Genomic DNA, 16,718 nt, shown 5'->3' on the forward strand with positions numbered 1-16,718 from the left:
TGCAACTGCACTTTTCCTTGGATACTCATGAGTTACATTTTGTACATTGAGACTCTCTTATTTTTTATTATTTGAAATTTCTTGGAAATGGTACACCTTGATATTTTGAGTTGATTAATCTTTTAATTGTTGAAAATGATAAAGCTAACATGTTATTTTAATATGTTGTTGTTGTTTTCTAATACCAGGCGTTTGACAATAAAGTCATTTGACCTCTTGCACTCCAATATTTTTCAAAGATAATATCATGACCATCCAATGAAGCACAGATTTTGAGGTGTTCCGAATCCATTTCTTGGTTTGAGTTGCACAATGGGCAGTTAGGGGACTGATATATTCCAATTCTATGCAGGTGTTTGGCCAAACAATCATGGCCTGTTGCCAATCTAAATGCAGCTACAGACGATTTTCGTGGTAAATCGGGAATTAACTGTGGATTTTGATGCAGAGAGTCCCATTTTTTCCCTTGGGATTGTGTTATCAAATTTTGTTTAAATGTTTTATACATATGGTTGCCAGATGAGTATTGTTGTTGTTTTCTAATGCCAGGCGTTTGACAATAGAGTCATTTGACCTCTTGCACTCCAATATTTTTCAAAGATATTATCATGGTCAGCCACTGAAGCACAGATTTTGAGGTGTTCCGAATTCATTTCTTGGTTTGAGTTGCACAATGGGCAGTTAGCGGACTGATATATTCCAATTCTATGCAGGTGTTTGGCCAAACAATCATGGCCTGTTGCCAATCTAAATGCAGCTACAGACGATTTTCGTGGTAAATCGGGAATTAACTGTGGATTATGATGCAGAGAGTTCCATTTTTTCCCTTGAGATTGTGCTATCAAATTTTGTTTGTTGAAATCTAAGTATGTAGATTTAATAAATCTTTCCACAGAGTAATATGTAGATTTAGTAACAGGTCTGTAAGTAGCAGTGCTGCCCTTCTTTGCTAAAGCATCCGCATTCTCGTTTCCCAGGATTGATAGAATAGCTGCTTTGGAGTCTGACAATATAACTGCATTTTTAAATTTATTGATGTGACATAGAAGATTCCTGAGACTTTCGTTTATTGCAATGATTTCTCCATCAAAACTTGTTGTTGCATACCCAAGAGATCTATAAATTGAGAAGAGACAGCACGTAACACCTGCACCGGCACCTTGTTCTCTGAAGATCAAGGATCAGTCAGTGTATAAATGAAGCCAGTTTTGTGGAGGGTACCTAATATTAATTGTCTCTAAAGACAATTGTTTCAATATTTCAGTGTTTACTTCTGATTTTAGTATTTCTTCTGTTAAATGGACAAAGTGGTGGAAGAAAAAATTCCAATTTTGTTCAAGTGTTTTGACAAATAGTTATACCCTGTGAGTAATCGAAAGGATGCGATGCAACTGCACTTTTTCCTTGGATACTCATGAGTTATATTTTGTACATTGAGATTCTCTTATCTTTTATTATTTGAAATTTCGTGGAAATGGTACACCTTGATATTTTGAGTTGATTAATTTTTTAACTGTTAAAAATGATAAAGCTAACATGTTATTTTAATATAAAACATGTTGTATACATATGATTGCCAGATGGGTATTGTAAAAATGAGCGAAATTCCAGATTTTTTTAAAGAAAAATTCAGGAAACTGGCATTTTAGGCGATTTTGAATTTATCGCGCTGTTTATTAAATTAAATAAGACTATTCATAAAATTAATGTCCTACTAATTGAAAAAAAAAAATAAATTTTATGAAACTTAATGGTAAGTTTCATAAAAAAGAATATTTTCAAATTTACCTTAGTTCGGTTGCTTATATTTCGCTAAAGATCTAGCATCTATTGACGGTGAGAAATAATTTTTTACAACATTATAAAAACAGATTTAAACAAAGTGCTTAAAACTGTGTTTAATCAATGGATATTGTAACACTTTTGAACACTTTGTTTCTAACTTTTTTTTTAAACATGTCAACCCTGATCCTGATAAAAATGAAGCTAACATCAGTTTATTCCATTTAATTTGTATAGGATTCAAAGGAGCAGCCACATCCTGAGAAGAAAGATGATGAAAAGAAGAAGAAACACAGAAGAGAGGCAAGCAAAAAGTACTACAGGTTAGTAACAAAAAATAATAAATGTTCGGTTACTAGAAATCGTAGTAAATAGTCATGAGCATGTGAATCAGTTTAACAATATAAAATGGTATCAGACAGAGGTGCTGAGGACATACAATGCTTTCTGTATAGGCTAAGCATACATGTGTGAGGTAACGAGAAATCAATACATTTGCGCCTTTTTCTCATTGTATGCAGTGTAAAGATTTTTAAGATTTTCAGGGCAGTACACTTTTTAATACACCTCAAAATCTGTGCTTCAGTGGCTAACCATGACAATATCTTCGAAAAGTATTGGAGTGCAAGAGGTCAAATGACACTATTGTCAAACGCCTGGCATTAGAAAACAAGAACAACTTTTTAATACTCATCATACCAGAACATGATTTTTGATATGATGTGTTTCTCTTTTAATAGCTGAGAGGAGGGCTTTCTCTAGTATTGGTTCTCGAAAAAGTATTTTCCATCAATCTTCTTAATATATCCAGCAGGATACTGATAACGTGAAATTCACTGTAGCCTTCAACTAGGGTTTCTTCTAACAAATGAGGGGTACTTTGATCAATGTTCTTTATATAGTTAGATGCCTTCTGTCATTGACCAGAGTTGAAGCATGATCAGTATGTAGAGGTGTGATTTTTTGGTATTAACGAAATAAGTGAAATGTTTATATTCGTAAAAAACACAAATCTCACACAGGAAATGTATGGTATGGTTTATTCTCACTCAAACCTTTGGTCCTGCTGGCCCTTCACATTATAGTATTCGGGCCAGCGGTCCCTTCCATATACTATTTACAACTTGCACAATACCAGATGTTAATGACCGACACCTCTTCATCATTTAATGTTCACCCACTATGTCTTTCATGTTCGTTCACCACACTTCCTATACTTCTGCGTTTATTAAATATTCCTTCTTTCCCTCTAATCCTACCTTCTACTATTTCCTATTCCTAATAACAACGTAACAATTACTTTTTCTACTCTGCATTTTCACAGACCCACTATTTACATAACCCTACAATCATTTTACTGTACTATAGTCTTAACTATCTTAACTACGCCTACCCTCTATTATTTGCTTTACATCTATCTATATTACTTCTTTGTCCTACTGATACCTATCTAGTCTAGTCCTACTTTTAGCTCCTCTACTCTTCCTATATTTACAGTACGTCCTACTCATTCCTACTAATTAAATAAACTCATCATTACCCTTCTCATACTTAACACTATTCACCCATATTCACTGCACCCTTAATTAATCCTTCATTCCACTGACACACCATTTCCTTAGATTGTATGCTGGTTTATCCTTGCTGCTCTCCGCCTTATTTCTCTAACTGCTCTATTTACCTTCTCTATACTTTCACTTCTTACCCCTAACCCCTCTTTCTTATCCCTATCGACTTTCTTTTGCACATTAACCTTTCCCAGCTGTTGGCTCACATTGCCTTCATTTCTTTCGCTGACACCACACACGTCTACATTACCGCTCTTATTCGTTTGACACATACACTCTTGTTGTGACCTTGTGGTGACGTCACTACAGATTTCTTCCATGCGTCCATGCCACTTTTCCCCTCTCAACTCCTCGTGGTCTTCCCTCTATCTTCACCTTTCATCGTCCATCGGGCCGGGGTCGTACACAGGAAATATAGAAAATGAATGATATTTAACTGTTAAATGTCGCGAAATTGAACGATTTCAACGAAGTTGTCTCATAGTCACGCGCGCGCGCGAACACACACACACACACACACGCATGCACGCATGCACAGAGATATATTCTGTTTCATGTGGCACTGCTTTTTTTCAACAGTGAAGATATGTTACTGGCTGCATTGGAAGATCTCAAAGGAGGACGAGCCCTTGTGGAAACTGCTGCAACGTACCGTATTCCTCGCTCAACGTTGTATGTGAGAGCTCGGGCACAAGGGATCCCTCTTACAATAACCAGACAGGAGCACTCTGGTGAGAGAGTACAGGCAGCAGTTCGCGCTGTGTCTGGTAAGTGCGTTAAAATGATGATGGGAATTTAATGTTTAGTGATTGTTCATGTAGGGCAAAGAGAAGACACACATTTCAACATATAGGCCTGCATTCAATATTAGGAAACATACCTTGTAATAAGTGATAAGAAAATATTCTACAACAACCATTTTATTGAGTCGACCTGGTTGGTGAGTTGGTATAGCGCTGGCCTTCTATGCTCAAGGTTGCGGGTTCGATCCCAGGCCAGGTCGATGGCATTTAAGTGTGCTTAAATGCGACAGGCTCATGTCAGTAGATTTACTGACATGTAAAAGAACTCCTGCTGGGACAAAATTCCGGCACATCCGGCGATGCTAATATAACAAAGTGCAAGCGTTGTTAAATAAAACATAACATTTTTAATATTTTATTGAGAAAAATATTGCTTTAAATATATAATAACATGAGTACAGTAAAACACTTCTATAACAAATTTCTGGGGAACTGATTGTTTTTTCCTTAATTACATTTTTAATTAGGCTTTCACGTAATATAATATTAAAATTATTAATGTCTGGTATGTTTTCTATCATAAGTAAACATTTTTATTCAGTGCTTCATTCAAATGTGGTAATTATAGTTGCGACGCTGTTATTCCCGGCGTGACTCCTCCTCTTTGCTTACGTCATAGAAAGTGAAGGCTCTATAAAGTCTAGGTAGGTAGTATCGTTCGCCATTTTTGTTCTTTCGTTGCCGAGCTACCGGACGAGGGATCTATTTGCCACACCATTAAACATTATCATTTCGTAGCTCCTATGGTAATAAATCAAACGCACTGTAATTGAGCAAATAATTGAGTGGCAAATAACGTCCTCGTGTGCTTTCTGCGAACGCCAACGAAAGAGCCAAAATGGCGGGCGATTATATTAAGTATTTATCGAGCCTTCTTTATCTTTGTCAGCGAATCACAAGACGCACACGTTTAAATGTAGCCAACCTGTAACGTGATTGGCTGCCGGAAATAAGAGCGACAGGACTATAAGTTTAGATGCACGTTAGTTGTAACAATGTAAGTGCTGTCACTCCAAGAGCTCTTGAGTAATAGTGAGATGGCTACTTTTCCTTTAAAGATGAATAAAGGCATCGGATGTTTTTTTTAGTAGCTTATTTTACGACGTATCAACATCTCAGGTTATTTAGCGTCTGAATGAAGTGAAGGTGATAATGCCGGTGAAATGAGTAAGGGGTCCAACACCGATAGTTACCCAGCATTTGCTCATATTGAGTTGAGGGAAAACCCTGGAATAAACCTCAACCAAGTAACTTGCCCCAACCAGAATTTGAACCTGGGCCACCTGGTTTTGCGGCCAGACTCGCTAGCCATTACTCCACAGGTGCGGACCGGCATCGGATGTTCAGGTCCACATATTTTATCACTATTATAAATTTTATTTTATTTGCAGATGGTGCAAGTTTACAGCAAGCAGCTGAACTGTTTAAAATTCCAAAGACAGTTCTGTGGAGGCGTGTACAGAAGGAAATGGGAAGCTATGCAATGAGTCGTAGAGCACGATCGAAGCAGACATACGGCCTGGATATCAAGCAGGCAGCTGTGAAGGCACTGGAAAGAGGAGAGAATCTGACGAAAGTGTCTCATCAGTTTCAGGTAGTTTGCAACTACTGCACATTTCAAACTTTTTCTCAGTACCAAAGCTCGAGAAATATGTCTAATGTTTTTTTACATCGAATGGACAGAAATCATGGAATGCATGGATTTTGGGAAATGTGAATATCATCCCTCTTGTTAGTGCACGAATTCATGGCTAGGTAGACATGTATAGTGAGGGTCATATAAGAACAGTTCCTAAACAGCAAATATTGCCGTCTTGTCAGTGTTGCCAACGGTTACCAGATATCACACGATCCTACATACTAAATGACTTATTTATTTACCATACTTTATGTTGGAAGGTTATTCTAAATAATTCAATAATTTGTAACATATTTTTATAGGCAAATTGTACGGGAAAGGGATCAACATGTCAAGTATTTTGTCTGGCAATACGAAATTCATTGGTTTGACTAGACAATTGACTCACGAGACCTAATCTAAAAATGTATTTTGTTTGACCACATGAAATCATTAGTACCAACTCCGAAAACTTACCTGACTATAGTCTTGAATTATAATCACAACGCAACACATAAAATAACTATTATGTATTAATATTAATACTGATATTAATTAATTGTTAGTATGTTCAAATTTCACTAACTTCTAGTAATTGGCTCAGAAATCTAGTGCAATTCTAATTTCATGGAACTCCAGTACCGACAAATATTTGTCTCAGCTGCCAACATACCAGTTACAAAATCACTACCATTTGTATTATTTGTCAGTATCGCAATTCGAAACGAAGTTGGCAAAAGAAAATTCAACCTGCAAACTAGAAAAACCCCACAATCCACTAGCAATATGTAGTAATAAGGGAAAAATAGTTAGGTTTCACCCTTGGGGTATGAAGTAAGCTGATCCAGACTATAGGTAGGAGAACCACACAACTTGACATAGATGGTAATTTTTCAAGACATTATGGATAAATGTCTTGAGTTGTCAGATTTTGAATGAGGGATGATAGTGGGTGGTAAACATATGGATCACTCCATTTTGGAGGTGTTATAGATAGAGGATATCAAGAATGTATCAGGAATACGCCATCTGTACTGGGTGTTCATTTGAAAGTGTGTCATGACGTCACTGTTGATGAGTCAGCGATTTGAAGCGAGTTTCAGCTTTTGTGTCAGAGAAGTTGCCTACTAATCAAGGCGTTCAATCTGAACTTGAGAACGTGTACGGTATAACTTGAACGTCGTAGCAACAGATGGCGGTCTGTACAGTCTGTGTGCTACCATAACCTCTTTCGAACTGTGTTTTGCGCGGCCAAGTCGTACGCAGGGTATTTGTTATCATTGGTTGCGTACGGCAACATTCCACAATACAAATCAAATGCTCCGTGTCCATGTTAACCGTCGAAGTTAATGTCAACAAATACGTAAGTAATCGTCTTAACCCTCTCCCCATATCCCGACAGTAAGAAAAAACTCACCTCAGTACATGTTTTGAAACAGTTCACATTCCTGCCACTATCGGCATTACCGTATGTATCGGTAAATATTCTTCTGAATGAATGCCGTACTTGCTAGGCAACTTCTCTGGCACATAAGTAATACACCTCTGCGGAAGTGTAGGAAGATTGAATTCTCTAGGCTCATCGACTAGCCACATGACGGCATTCAGCGAGCCATGACACACTTTGAACTGAACACCCAGTATTGTCCATCTAACACAAGAAGCCTGATGTCAACAAATATTTCCTCAGGGGAGCCTAGAGGGTGCGTCCCCATATGGTGGATTGGGGAATGCCTCTCAGAAATGGGTGGTAGGAGGGAAATGAAATAACTTTCATGAACTAAAGGTAATTGTATGTGCTAGCTTATCATGGCATAGGAGTTTCCCACAGGTGACAGGAGTGGGAATGATTGATGGACACAGTGATGTCCTCCACGACCAAAGACAGGTATGGCCCTCCATCCTTATTGGGGGTTGAGTATGGACAATATAACCACCAACTCTTAAAACCAAGATGTCCTCAAATAAAATGGTTGTAATTTGCTCATGACTTACCTGGCAAATTCTGAATCTCTTGAGGCTTTTGTGGATCTTATGTCCAAATATTAGGAAGCAAGAAGGATAATTTCATTGTTAAATTCTGTGAAACTGCTATACGTATTTTGAATGTATTTAAATTTTTCATATAGATACCCAAGACAACTCTTTTCCGTGAGAAGGCTCGTTTGGTCGAAGCTGGGAGACTTCCATGGACTTGTTTGCGTAAACGGGATCCTGATATTGGTGGCTTCAAGCAGCACAGACTTAGTGAAGCAGTGGCGGCTTGTAAGGAAGGGAAAATGTCGCAGGCTGTAGCTTCTCTCACGTTTCAGGTATGTCTTAATGCTTTGTTTAACAATACTCGGCAAGAAATAGTTAATCCATGTTGTTATAATTACAGTAAAACCTCTGTTAATCGAAATAAAGGGGACTGACCCCATTTTGGATAATAAATGTATATCCTTTTCCAGAGTTGAAAGGTCAGAAATTGACTCATAATTTGTGTGTATGAAGGCATCACATGTTGGTTCAATGCAGTGGTTACAGTGTTACTAAATCTAAACATTGGTTCTTTGCTTCTGTACTGCTTTAAGAATAAGTTTGAAATTTTCTTTCGGGTTTTTTGTTCGCAATTTTTCTCTGGCAGCAATGTCACAACTGCTTAGTGCTAGGGATGGGTTTAGCTGGCTCACGTAAACAATAGAATGTGTTGTTGTCCTCGCACTGCTTAGTAGTGGCAACTACTACTTTTTTCTTTTGAACTGTTTCTACTTTGTCCTTGTATTTTGCCTATAAAGTGTCGGAATTAAAAATAAATATAATGAGTGTACAGTACATCATATGTACATTTTACATTTCATAAATACAGTACATAGCATGACATTTAAATATCTTTATAAAAATTCAGTTACATGAGTTACATGTTTCAATTCTACCAGTTTTCTGTTGACAGAGATTAGGTTAATGGAGGTTTTATTGTATAAACTTTTCTCACATTGTAAGAAAAATGTTAGTCATTCTTGGTGTTAATAATGGGCAGTGTTTGCAATTTATCTTTATTCCCTGCTAAATCTATCATTCTCGAATTTCAGTCTACAGGGCAAGAAATTATTCGTGCGTGTGTGTGTGTGTGTTCCCCCTCTCCCCCCTTGATTTCACCTATGTTCAATTGGTCTATTTTGTAACTCCAACTGAAGATAATTAAAAAAATATATTTATGGATATATAACCTTGTGATGTGAAACTTAAAAACAGAAAATTGTTTTCTGTATTAATTGATAAGTTCTTGACTGAAATTATAAAACAATTCTTTATTATATAATAGTACATTATGCAACGAGCCTATAATGGTAGTAATTAAGACGCGAGTATGTTTATGAAACGAGCGCAAGCGAGTTTCATAATTTTCATACGAGCGTCTTAATTACCATTATAGTCAAGTTTCATACGACTTTTTATGCTCGACCATATTTCTAACTTGAAATTATTCATAAGTATTCATGTTATTCCTATCTGACTGAGGAGCGGAAGTGACCTTGTGCAATACCTCGTAAATTGTGAGATGTGCGCAGACGTGAAAGTATTTATTTTTCCTGAGAAACAAATGTCGACATTGACTTTGATATAATCTAGAGAGTAAAATAAACATTAATCTTGATATAACCTTGAAATTGAATTAGACATTGAAAAATGAGATGACAAATTGAATTTATTTGACTATTATTTACAATTAACGCTAATTATTATAGTAACAGAACTAGTTGTCTTTCGATTGAATATCCGAGAATAATCGATACTTGCGCTTTCATATTGCTACAATGGTATTTTCTGATTGGTAGAACACTTGAACTTTAATGAATAGGTGTATTTTAATGAGGTCCTTTAAAGGGCTGCTACTAGAGATGGGTCGGAGTCGTTCATTGATGCGAGCTAGCTCTTTGACTCCTGTTCCTTTTGAGGAGTCATTCATTGAGAGTCGTTCAAAAGAGCGGAGTGGTACAGTGCCCTCCCTCTTTCTCAACCAGCACGCTCCTAGTGATCACTCACCACCGCACCGCTCCAACTCTTCTATGATAACTGCAGACCGGGTGTTAACTGTATGATATAGTACACGTGCTTCTCAATAGATGCCATTGCAACACACATTCGAATCGGTTTGTATCGGTCTGTGAATGCAGAGAAAAGCTTCATGTAAGTACACGTGCAGTAAGGTAAGTTTCCATGTCATCCCAGAGGGAAGAGAGCCTATTTACATTACTTACGCTATTTTACGAACTAGTAACAATCGTGAAGTATCGGTATGTAGTATAAACAGATCAATTAAAAACAGTTCTGAAAGTGTTGGTAAAGTAGTATAAATAAGTAAATAGCAATTATGAAAGTGTACAATGCTACATAAAAACGACTAATGTGCAAACATGATCTATTTAGCAAAAAGGAGAACAGAAACATGACAGTAGGCAACATTTAAACGTGTATGTATTGAAGTGTAATTTAAACATCGCACGTCTCACTCTTTGTCATTGCACATGACCACACTGACAGACGTGCTGCGCATCGTTGTGATCAGGGATTGTATACAGCTGTGGAGCGCTGTGCTGTTGTGGAGGGAGCGGAGCTTTGGGAGTGAGCCAGAAGCAAGAGAGCGAGGTGAAGTTGCCTTGCTCTTCCAAGAGTAGGGAGCGAAATGTAATGAACAACTCGCTCTTTTGTAAGGAACAAGCAGAGAGCCGCTCCAGAGCGGGAGTCGTTCATTCGAAACAACTCGCTCATGAGCGACCCATCACTAGCTGCTACCAGGTGTATAATTACTACATTTCGGCATGGTCGAGAATAAACAATAAAATGGCATGGCATTAGTCATTGTCAGTCTATGTTCTGACATCAGTCCAAACCTCTTGACTGAAAGTTCCAGTTCTGGTACTGGATGTGAAGATGAATGTGATGTGTAGATAGAGGTAAGGCTATGTATTATATTCGCCTGTAATTTTTTTCTTCTGGATTTTAGTATAAAAAATTGGTGTGCATATTATATTAGAGTAAATATGGTATTTATACAAACCAAAATTGTTTTCTGCCCCGATCTGGAAGTGAACTGGGTCTAATTTACAGGTTCCGAAAACTACAATTTGGCGTAAGCTGCAGCAGGGATCAAGACCAGAGCCCCCCACAGAATTGGCAGTGTCTGAGGAAAATGAAGCTGATACTGCTGCAGCTCAATTGCAGGAGCGCACAGAATTTGCATTCAGTGAGGTTAGGAATATCAGTTTTGCATATTTAATGTCTGCCACATTACATGTGTATGGTACTAGTAGGTGGCTGCTTAAACCATCCTATTGCTAACAGTCTTCAATGTCATGAATGAAAAACTCAGAATATTAGTATGAAAAAGTTAGTTTAGAATTTGGATGAAAGTTTAGCTTATCCAGTTAATTGTAGTGGGCAAAAATATGTGGATTAATAAACAGTAACTTTACCTAATTTCTGGAAAGTGCAAATCATATATGGACTGTGGGCTTCTGTGTGTTGCAGGTTTCAACACAGATCCCTGTCACATACATTGACGAATCAGACTTTTCTGAAGCCTCACTCATAATTCTGACGACTGGGAATAGTGAGAGCATGGAGGAACAAATTATAGTCAACAGGGTGAGTAAACATAAGAGCTCCTTACTTGCTGAGGTGTTCTTACTATATGCTAAGATGCATGCAAGCATTTGGTTTGTATGTATGTATTTATTAACACTACGATTGGGTATACACCCGGTGGCAGTGATATATAATATACAATAATTACAGTTACATGAAATAAAATAAAATAAACCTAAATGAAATAAAATAAAATAAACTTAAATCTATAAATAGTAGGTGCAATAAACCTAGGACTATAATTTAAAACTATTCCATAATAACGCCTACGATAAGCAAACGTAAATCTAACGTATAAGTACTTCTATTTCACCCAACTATTACCAATTTAAATAATTACATATCACCTTAATTAATTACATACCAACCTAATTACATATCATCTTAATTAATTACATATCACCTTAATTAGTTACATATCAACTTAATTATTTTACATATCAACTTAATTATTACATATCAACTTAATTAATTATATATCAATTCAATTAAGTACATGACACAACTTAAATAATTACACTGCACCACCAATTACACTTTCAGATGAGATAACAAATGACCTATATTTCATTCACATCAACTTTAGACTTTGACAAACAAAATTTGTTAACACAATCTCAAGGGAAGAAATGGAACTCTCTGCATCATAATCCACGGTTAATTCTCGATTTACCATGCAAATCGTTTGTAGATGCATTTAGATTGGCAACAGGCCATGACTGTTTAGCCAGATACCTGCATAGAATTGGAATATATCAGTCCCCTAACTGCCCATTGTGCAACTCAGACCAAGAAATGGATTCGGAACACCTCAAAATCTGTGCTTCAGTGGCTGACCAAGACAATATCTTTGAAAAATATTGGAGTGCAAGAGGCCAAATGACTTTGTCAAATGCCTGGCATTAGAAAACAACAACAACTTTTGTATTAAGATTTATATTCACTTCATTTCAACTTATGTTCATGTGTATCTTTGTATTTTTGTTTCTTATATTTATATCGTTAGATTGTCTTTGTCCCCATAACTTTACAAATATATATTTGTAATTTTTTTGTTAAACACCTCATTCAAGTTTCTTGTCACGGAAAAATTTGGAAAAATCTAATAGGCAACAACTCATCAGTACCAGATGGACCAAGAAGAGATGCTGTTACAACCTTCTGAATGACTACTGGGTATGACTGTCTGATTGCCCACTTCCAGCGAATTTCTGTATTCCCATTTTCAAAGTGTTTTCTGTGTCATGAAATTGGCTCCATCAGGAACAAAGAACATTTAACCAAATGTGCAAAGTGACTGTAGTAACAACATTGTACTGGGAAGCAAGATGGTGAATGATAATATGTCAAGTGCTTGAACATTAAAATAATAATAATAATAATAATTTATTTATTTATTTATTTATTTATTTATTTAGGATATTAACGTGCAAAACAACAGCACAAGGCCAATTACTGTTTAGCACAAGAAACAAAACAAATCAACAAATGATGATGAGAATGAATGATAGAAAATGGCAGTGAGATGAAATACAATCAATATAACAGTCTATAAGTAATATTGTAAAGATATGCAATTGACAAGAATAGTATGATACATATATTTTAACAAATGGCATAAATTAATAAAACTGACATAAAAACTCAAAAGATATACTACACATTAAATGGATCCAAGTTCATTCCATACAAATTAGCATATTTAATACATCTGCAGACCGGAGAGAGAGATTTAGAATTTCTATTATAAAACAATTTATGAAACCTTAAACCTTTAGCAGGAATACGAAGACTGATATTGCTTATGAAAGATTCACAATCAATATCACCCTTAATGACTTTACAAAAAAATAAATAATCAAGATCCTGACGTCTGGTAAACAAACTACCGCAATTGAAATATTTGCAATTGATCTCATAGTTATAATCGGAATTTGGTAAAAATCTATAAGAACACAAGGAAATAAATTTTCTTTGAATATTCTCTAATTTATCCGAGTCAGTGGAAGTAATGGAGTTCCATACAACAGATGCATATTCAAGCTTGGATCTAACCAATGTATAGTATAAAATTAATAAACACATAGGAGTAGAAAAAGAATAAGTTATAGATCTAATTAGACCAAGCATTCTTAATGAATGGGTATAAATATATTGCACATGATCATGAAAATATAATTTTGAATCAAGTAAGACACCAAGATCTCTAATACAATCTTTCTTAGTAATTGCGACATTACTAAGAGAATAATTAAATTTTTGGGAAGTAGTTTTCCGTGAGAAGGAAATAACAAAAGTTTTGGATTGATTAATTTTCATTCCGTTTTCAACAGACCATTGTAAAATTGAATTAATGTCATTTTGAAGAATTTGACAATCAGCCGAACTATTAATTTTACGAAAGATTTTGAGATCATCCGCAAATAAAAGGCAGCTAGAACTTATTCTTTTACTTATATCATTTATAAATAATAAAAATAGGAGAGGTCCCAATGTAGACCCTTGAGGAACTCCGCATACACTATTAAATGGAGCCGAGAGAGAATTACCTAGTCGAACACAAGACTGTCTATCTGTTAAATAATTTTCAAACCAATTAACGTAGTTAGTGGAGAGACCAAAATTACTTAATTTATTTAATAAAATTTTGTGAGGAACAACATCAAATGCTTTGCTAAAATCAAAATAAATTGAGTCAATTTGACCTTGAGTTTCGACAACAGGCATAATGAGATTGAGATAGGAAACTAAATTTGTAGTAGTAGATTTCCCTCTAATAAATCCATGTTGGGCCGAATTGATCTTATTTTTGACATAAAATGAAATGTGTTTGTGAATAATTTTTTCAAAAATTTTAGAAAAATTGTTTAGGATAGAAATGGGTCTATAATTAGTAACACTGTTTTTATTACCATTTTTAAAAACTGGAATAATGGATGCTTCCTTCCAAAGTGATGGGTAAATTCCTGTTTTTAAACTTAGATTGAATAAAAAAGTTAAAATGGGTATGAAAATATTAGAGCAACCCTTGATTATAAAATTAGGAATGCTATCTGTACCTTTAGATTTATTAGGCTTTAGCTTTTTAATGGCTTTAGTTACATCATCAGATGTAATTTTAGGCAGGGGCAAACAGTCAGCAATATTAAAATCATAAGTAATGAAATTAGAGTTACAATTTTGTTGAACAGATTTAAATTGACTAGCAAATGCATTTGCAATTTCTTTTTCATCTGTGATGTGAACACCATTTATTATTATTTCTGTGGGATTGCTATTAGTTTTTCGAAACGTTTCTACATATTTCCAAAATTTATTTGGTTCATGCTTTAGGTTATCAATTGATTGTAACCATTTGAATTTATCGGATTTAATCATGGCTTTGACTTGTTTTCTAAATTTAGAAAAAATTTGATAATGATGATCAGTTTTATATTTTTTGTAATTTTTATGAGCTTTATTTTTTTTCTTAATAAGCTGACGTAATTCGTTTGAAAACCATTTAGGATAGTGCGATTTTTTAACAAAGGTGACAGGGACACAAAAAGATATAGCATTGCTTATAATTTGAGACAAGGAATTTGCAGCAGTGTTTACATCAGTAGTCTGATATATGCTAGTCCAATCATAATTGTATAGAATAGAATAAAGATTCAGATAATCATCTTGAGAATAATTTAAATATGAACTGATATGACAGTGTTCCGGTAACGATAAATTTACTTCAATATAAATAGAGATAGATGGATGATAAATATCCTCTAAAACTAGAGAGTGATCGGCAAGTTTAACTGTACTGTTATTGACATTAGTAAAAACCAAATCAAGAAGATTTTTACTCGTAACGGTAGAGTTAATTTGATTTAATCCAAGAAGGCAGGAGGAGGAATATAAATCCTTAGCCTTAATTTTAGAGTAATAATGAGTATCATTAAGATTAAAACCAGTTGACCAGTTCATACCCGGAGTATTGAAATCACCAAGGATTACTATTCTAAAATTTTGAGTGTCAAGATTTTTTTCAAGAAAATTAAGATAAGATTTTAAGTGACTGTGATCTGTATCAGGAGAGAAATAATGGTTACCAATTAACAGATTAAAACCATCAGCTATTCTAATTTCAACCCATACGCATTCACTAATAATTTCTAAGTCAAAACGCCTTCTCGTAAAAGGTAACTGGTTGCTAATCGCTGTTAGGACACCACCACCTCTTTTTTTGTTAGTGTCTTCAAACAGCCTGTCTGCACGAAACACAGTATAATTATTAGGAAATAAATTAGAATTAATTACTGACTCAGATAACCATGTTTCAGTGAGACAGATAATGAGATCATTATTACTCACTATATTTTGAAAAATTTCATCAACTTTAGTGTTAAGTCCACGAACATTTTGGTAGGAAATCTCAAGATGATTAATAGAACTGAACATTGAAAGTGAGAGCGAGCGAGACTAAGACTAAGAGGCATTTCCCTGAGAATCAACGGAATTCGAATTGGCAGAATGTGCAAAATGCTGCTCAGGCTTTAATTTACCATAAAAAGATGCAATTAGGCAACCTGCAGGCCAAACTTCAGGATTGTTAATGGAATCGAAATCCCTCACATCAACAGTGATGTGAAAGGAAGAATATGATTGATATTTAGTTTTTAGTTTAGTTACAGCGAGAGATCTTAGTTGAAGTTGATTCTTCAGAGAGTCCTCTATATTGCTTGTGCTGACTTTTGAACTAAATCTCGAAACAAATAGAGATTTAGTTTTTATTCTCTCAGGGGCCATTTCAATGTTGCTCGTAGCCAATGTTCCAACTTTGGGTTCTCTTTTTTTATATTTCTTACGAGATACCAATTGAAAACCTTCAGAGTCGTTGGCAGATGTTGAAGCAGTGGCCTGATTAAGTTCAAGATTGTTATGTCTAACTGTAACAGGAGGAGTTGTGGACACAGACTTCCTTGTTGCTGACGCATCAGAATTACAAGTATGTGGATTGTCAGCAGCTTTGTTCTCTGACACAACCTTACTGTATGACTTCTTAATGGGGTCATTAGATCGAACAGAATTAGTAGATTTAATTTGATTAGGGATTAAAGGGCAGCCACCCTTAGATAATAATTCAGATAATTGCTCTTTGAGAACAAAATTTTCGCTTTTCAGCTCGTTCATGACTTTCTCCAGATTCTTTACATAAACCAATATATCACTCACCATGTCCAATAGCGAGACACTATTAAGTCTTACTGTTTCAATTTGTACAGCAAGCCCATCGTATGACGATGGAAAGTTCGGAAGAACCAGTTCTCGGGTAGGTGAGATCAC

The 16,718-nt window shown here is 35.4% G+C and overlaps 1 protein-coding gene across 3 annotated transcripts in view; it reads left to right on the forward strand.

Moving 5' to 3' along the window:
* LOC138712139 (modifier of mdg4-like) overlaps positions 1-16,718 on the forward strand; it is a 48,782-nt gene that overhangs the window by 11,735 nt on the left and 20,329 nt on the right. For all 3 annotated transcript variants that reach the window (XM_069843644.1, XM_069843723.1, XM_069843813.1), the window contains exons 5-10: positions 2,020-2,105; positions 3,930-4,117; positions 5,545-5,747; positions 7,901-8,083; positions 10,863-11,003; positions 11,283-11,399. In XM_069843644.1, the coding sequence (XP_069699745.1) occupies positions 2,020-2,105; positions 3,930-4,117; positions 5,545-5,747; positions 7,901-8,083; positions 10,863-11,003; positions 11,283-11,399 (918 nt within the window). The remainder of the gene's footprint in view (positions 1-2,019; positions 2,106-3,929; positions 4,118-5,544; positions 5,748-7,900; positions 8,084-10,862; positions 11,004-11,282; positions 11,400-16,718) is intronic.

The sequence above is a fragment of the Periplaneta americana genome, chromosome 1, assembly GCF_040183065.1.
Source record: "Periplaneta americana isolate PAMFEO1 chromosome 1, P.americana_PAMFEO1_priV1, whole genome shotgun sequence".
NCBI lineage: Eukaryota > Metazoa > Arthropoda > Insecta > Blattodea > Blattidae > Periplaneta > Periplaneta americana.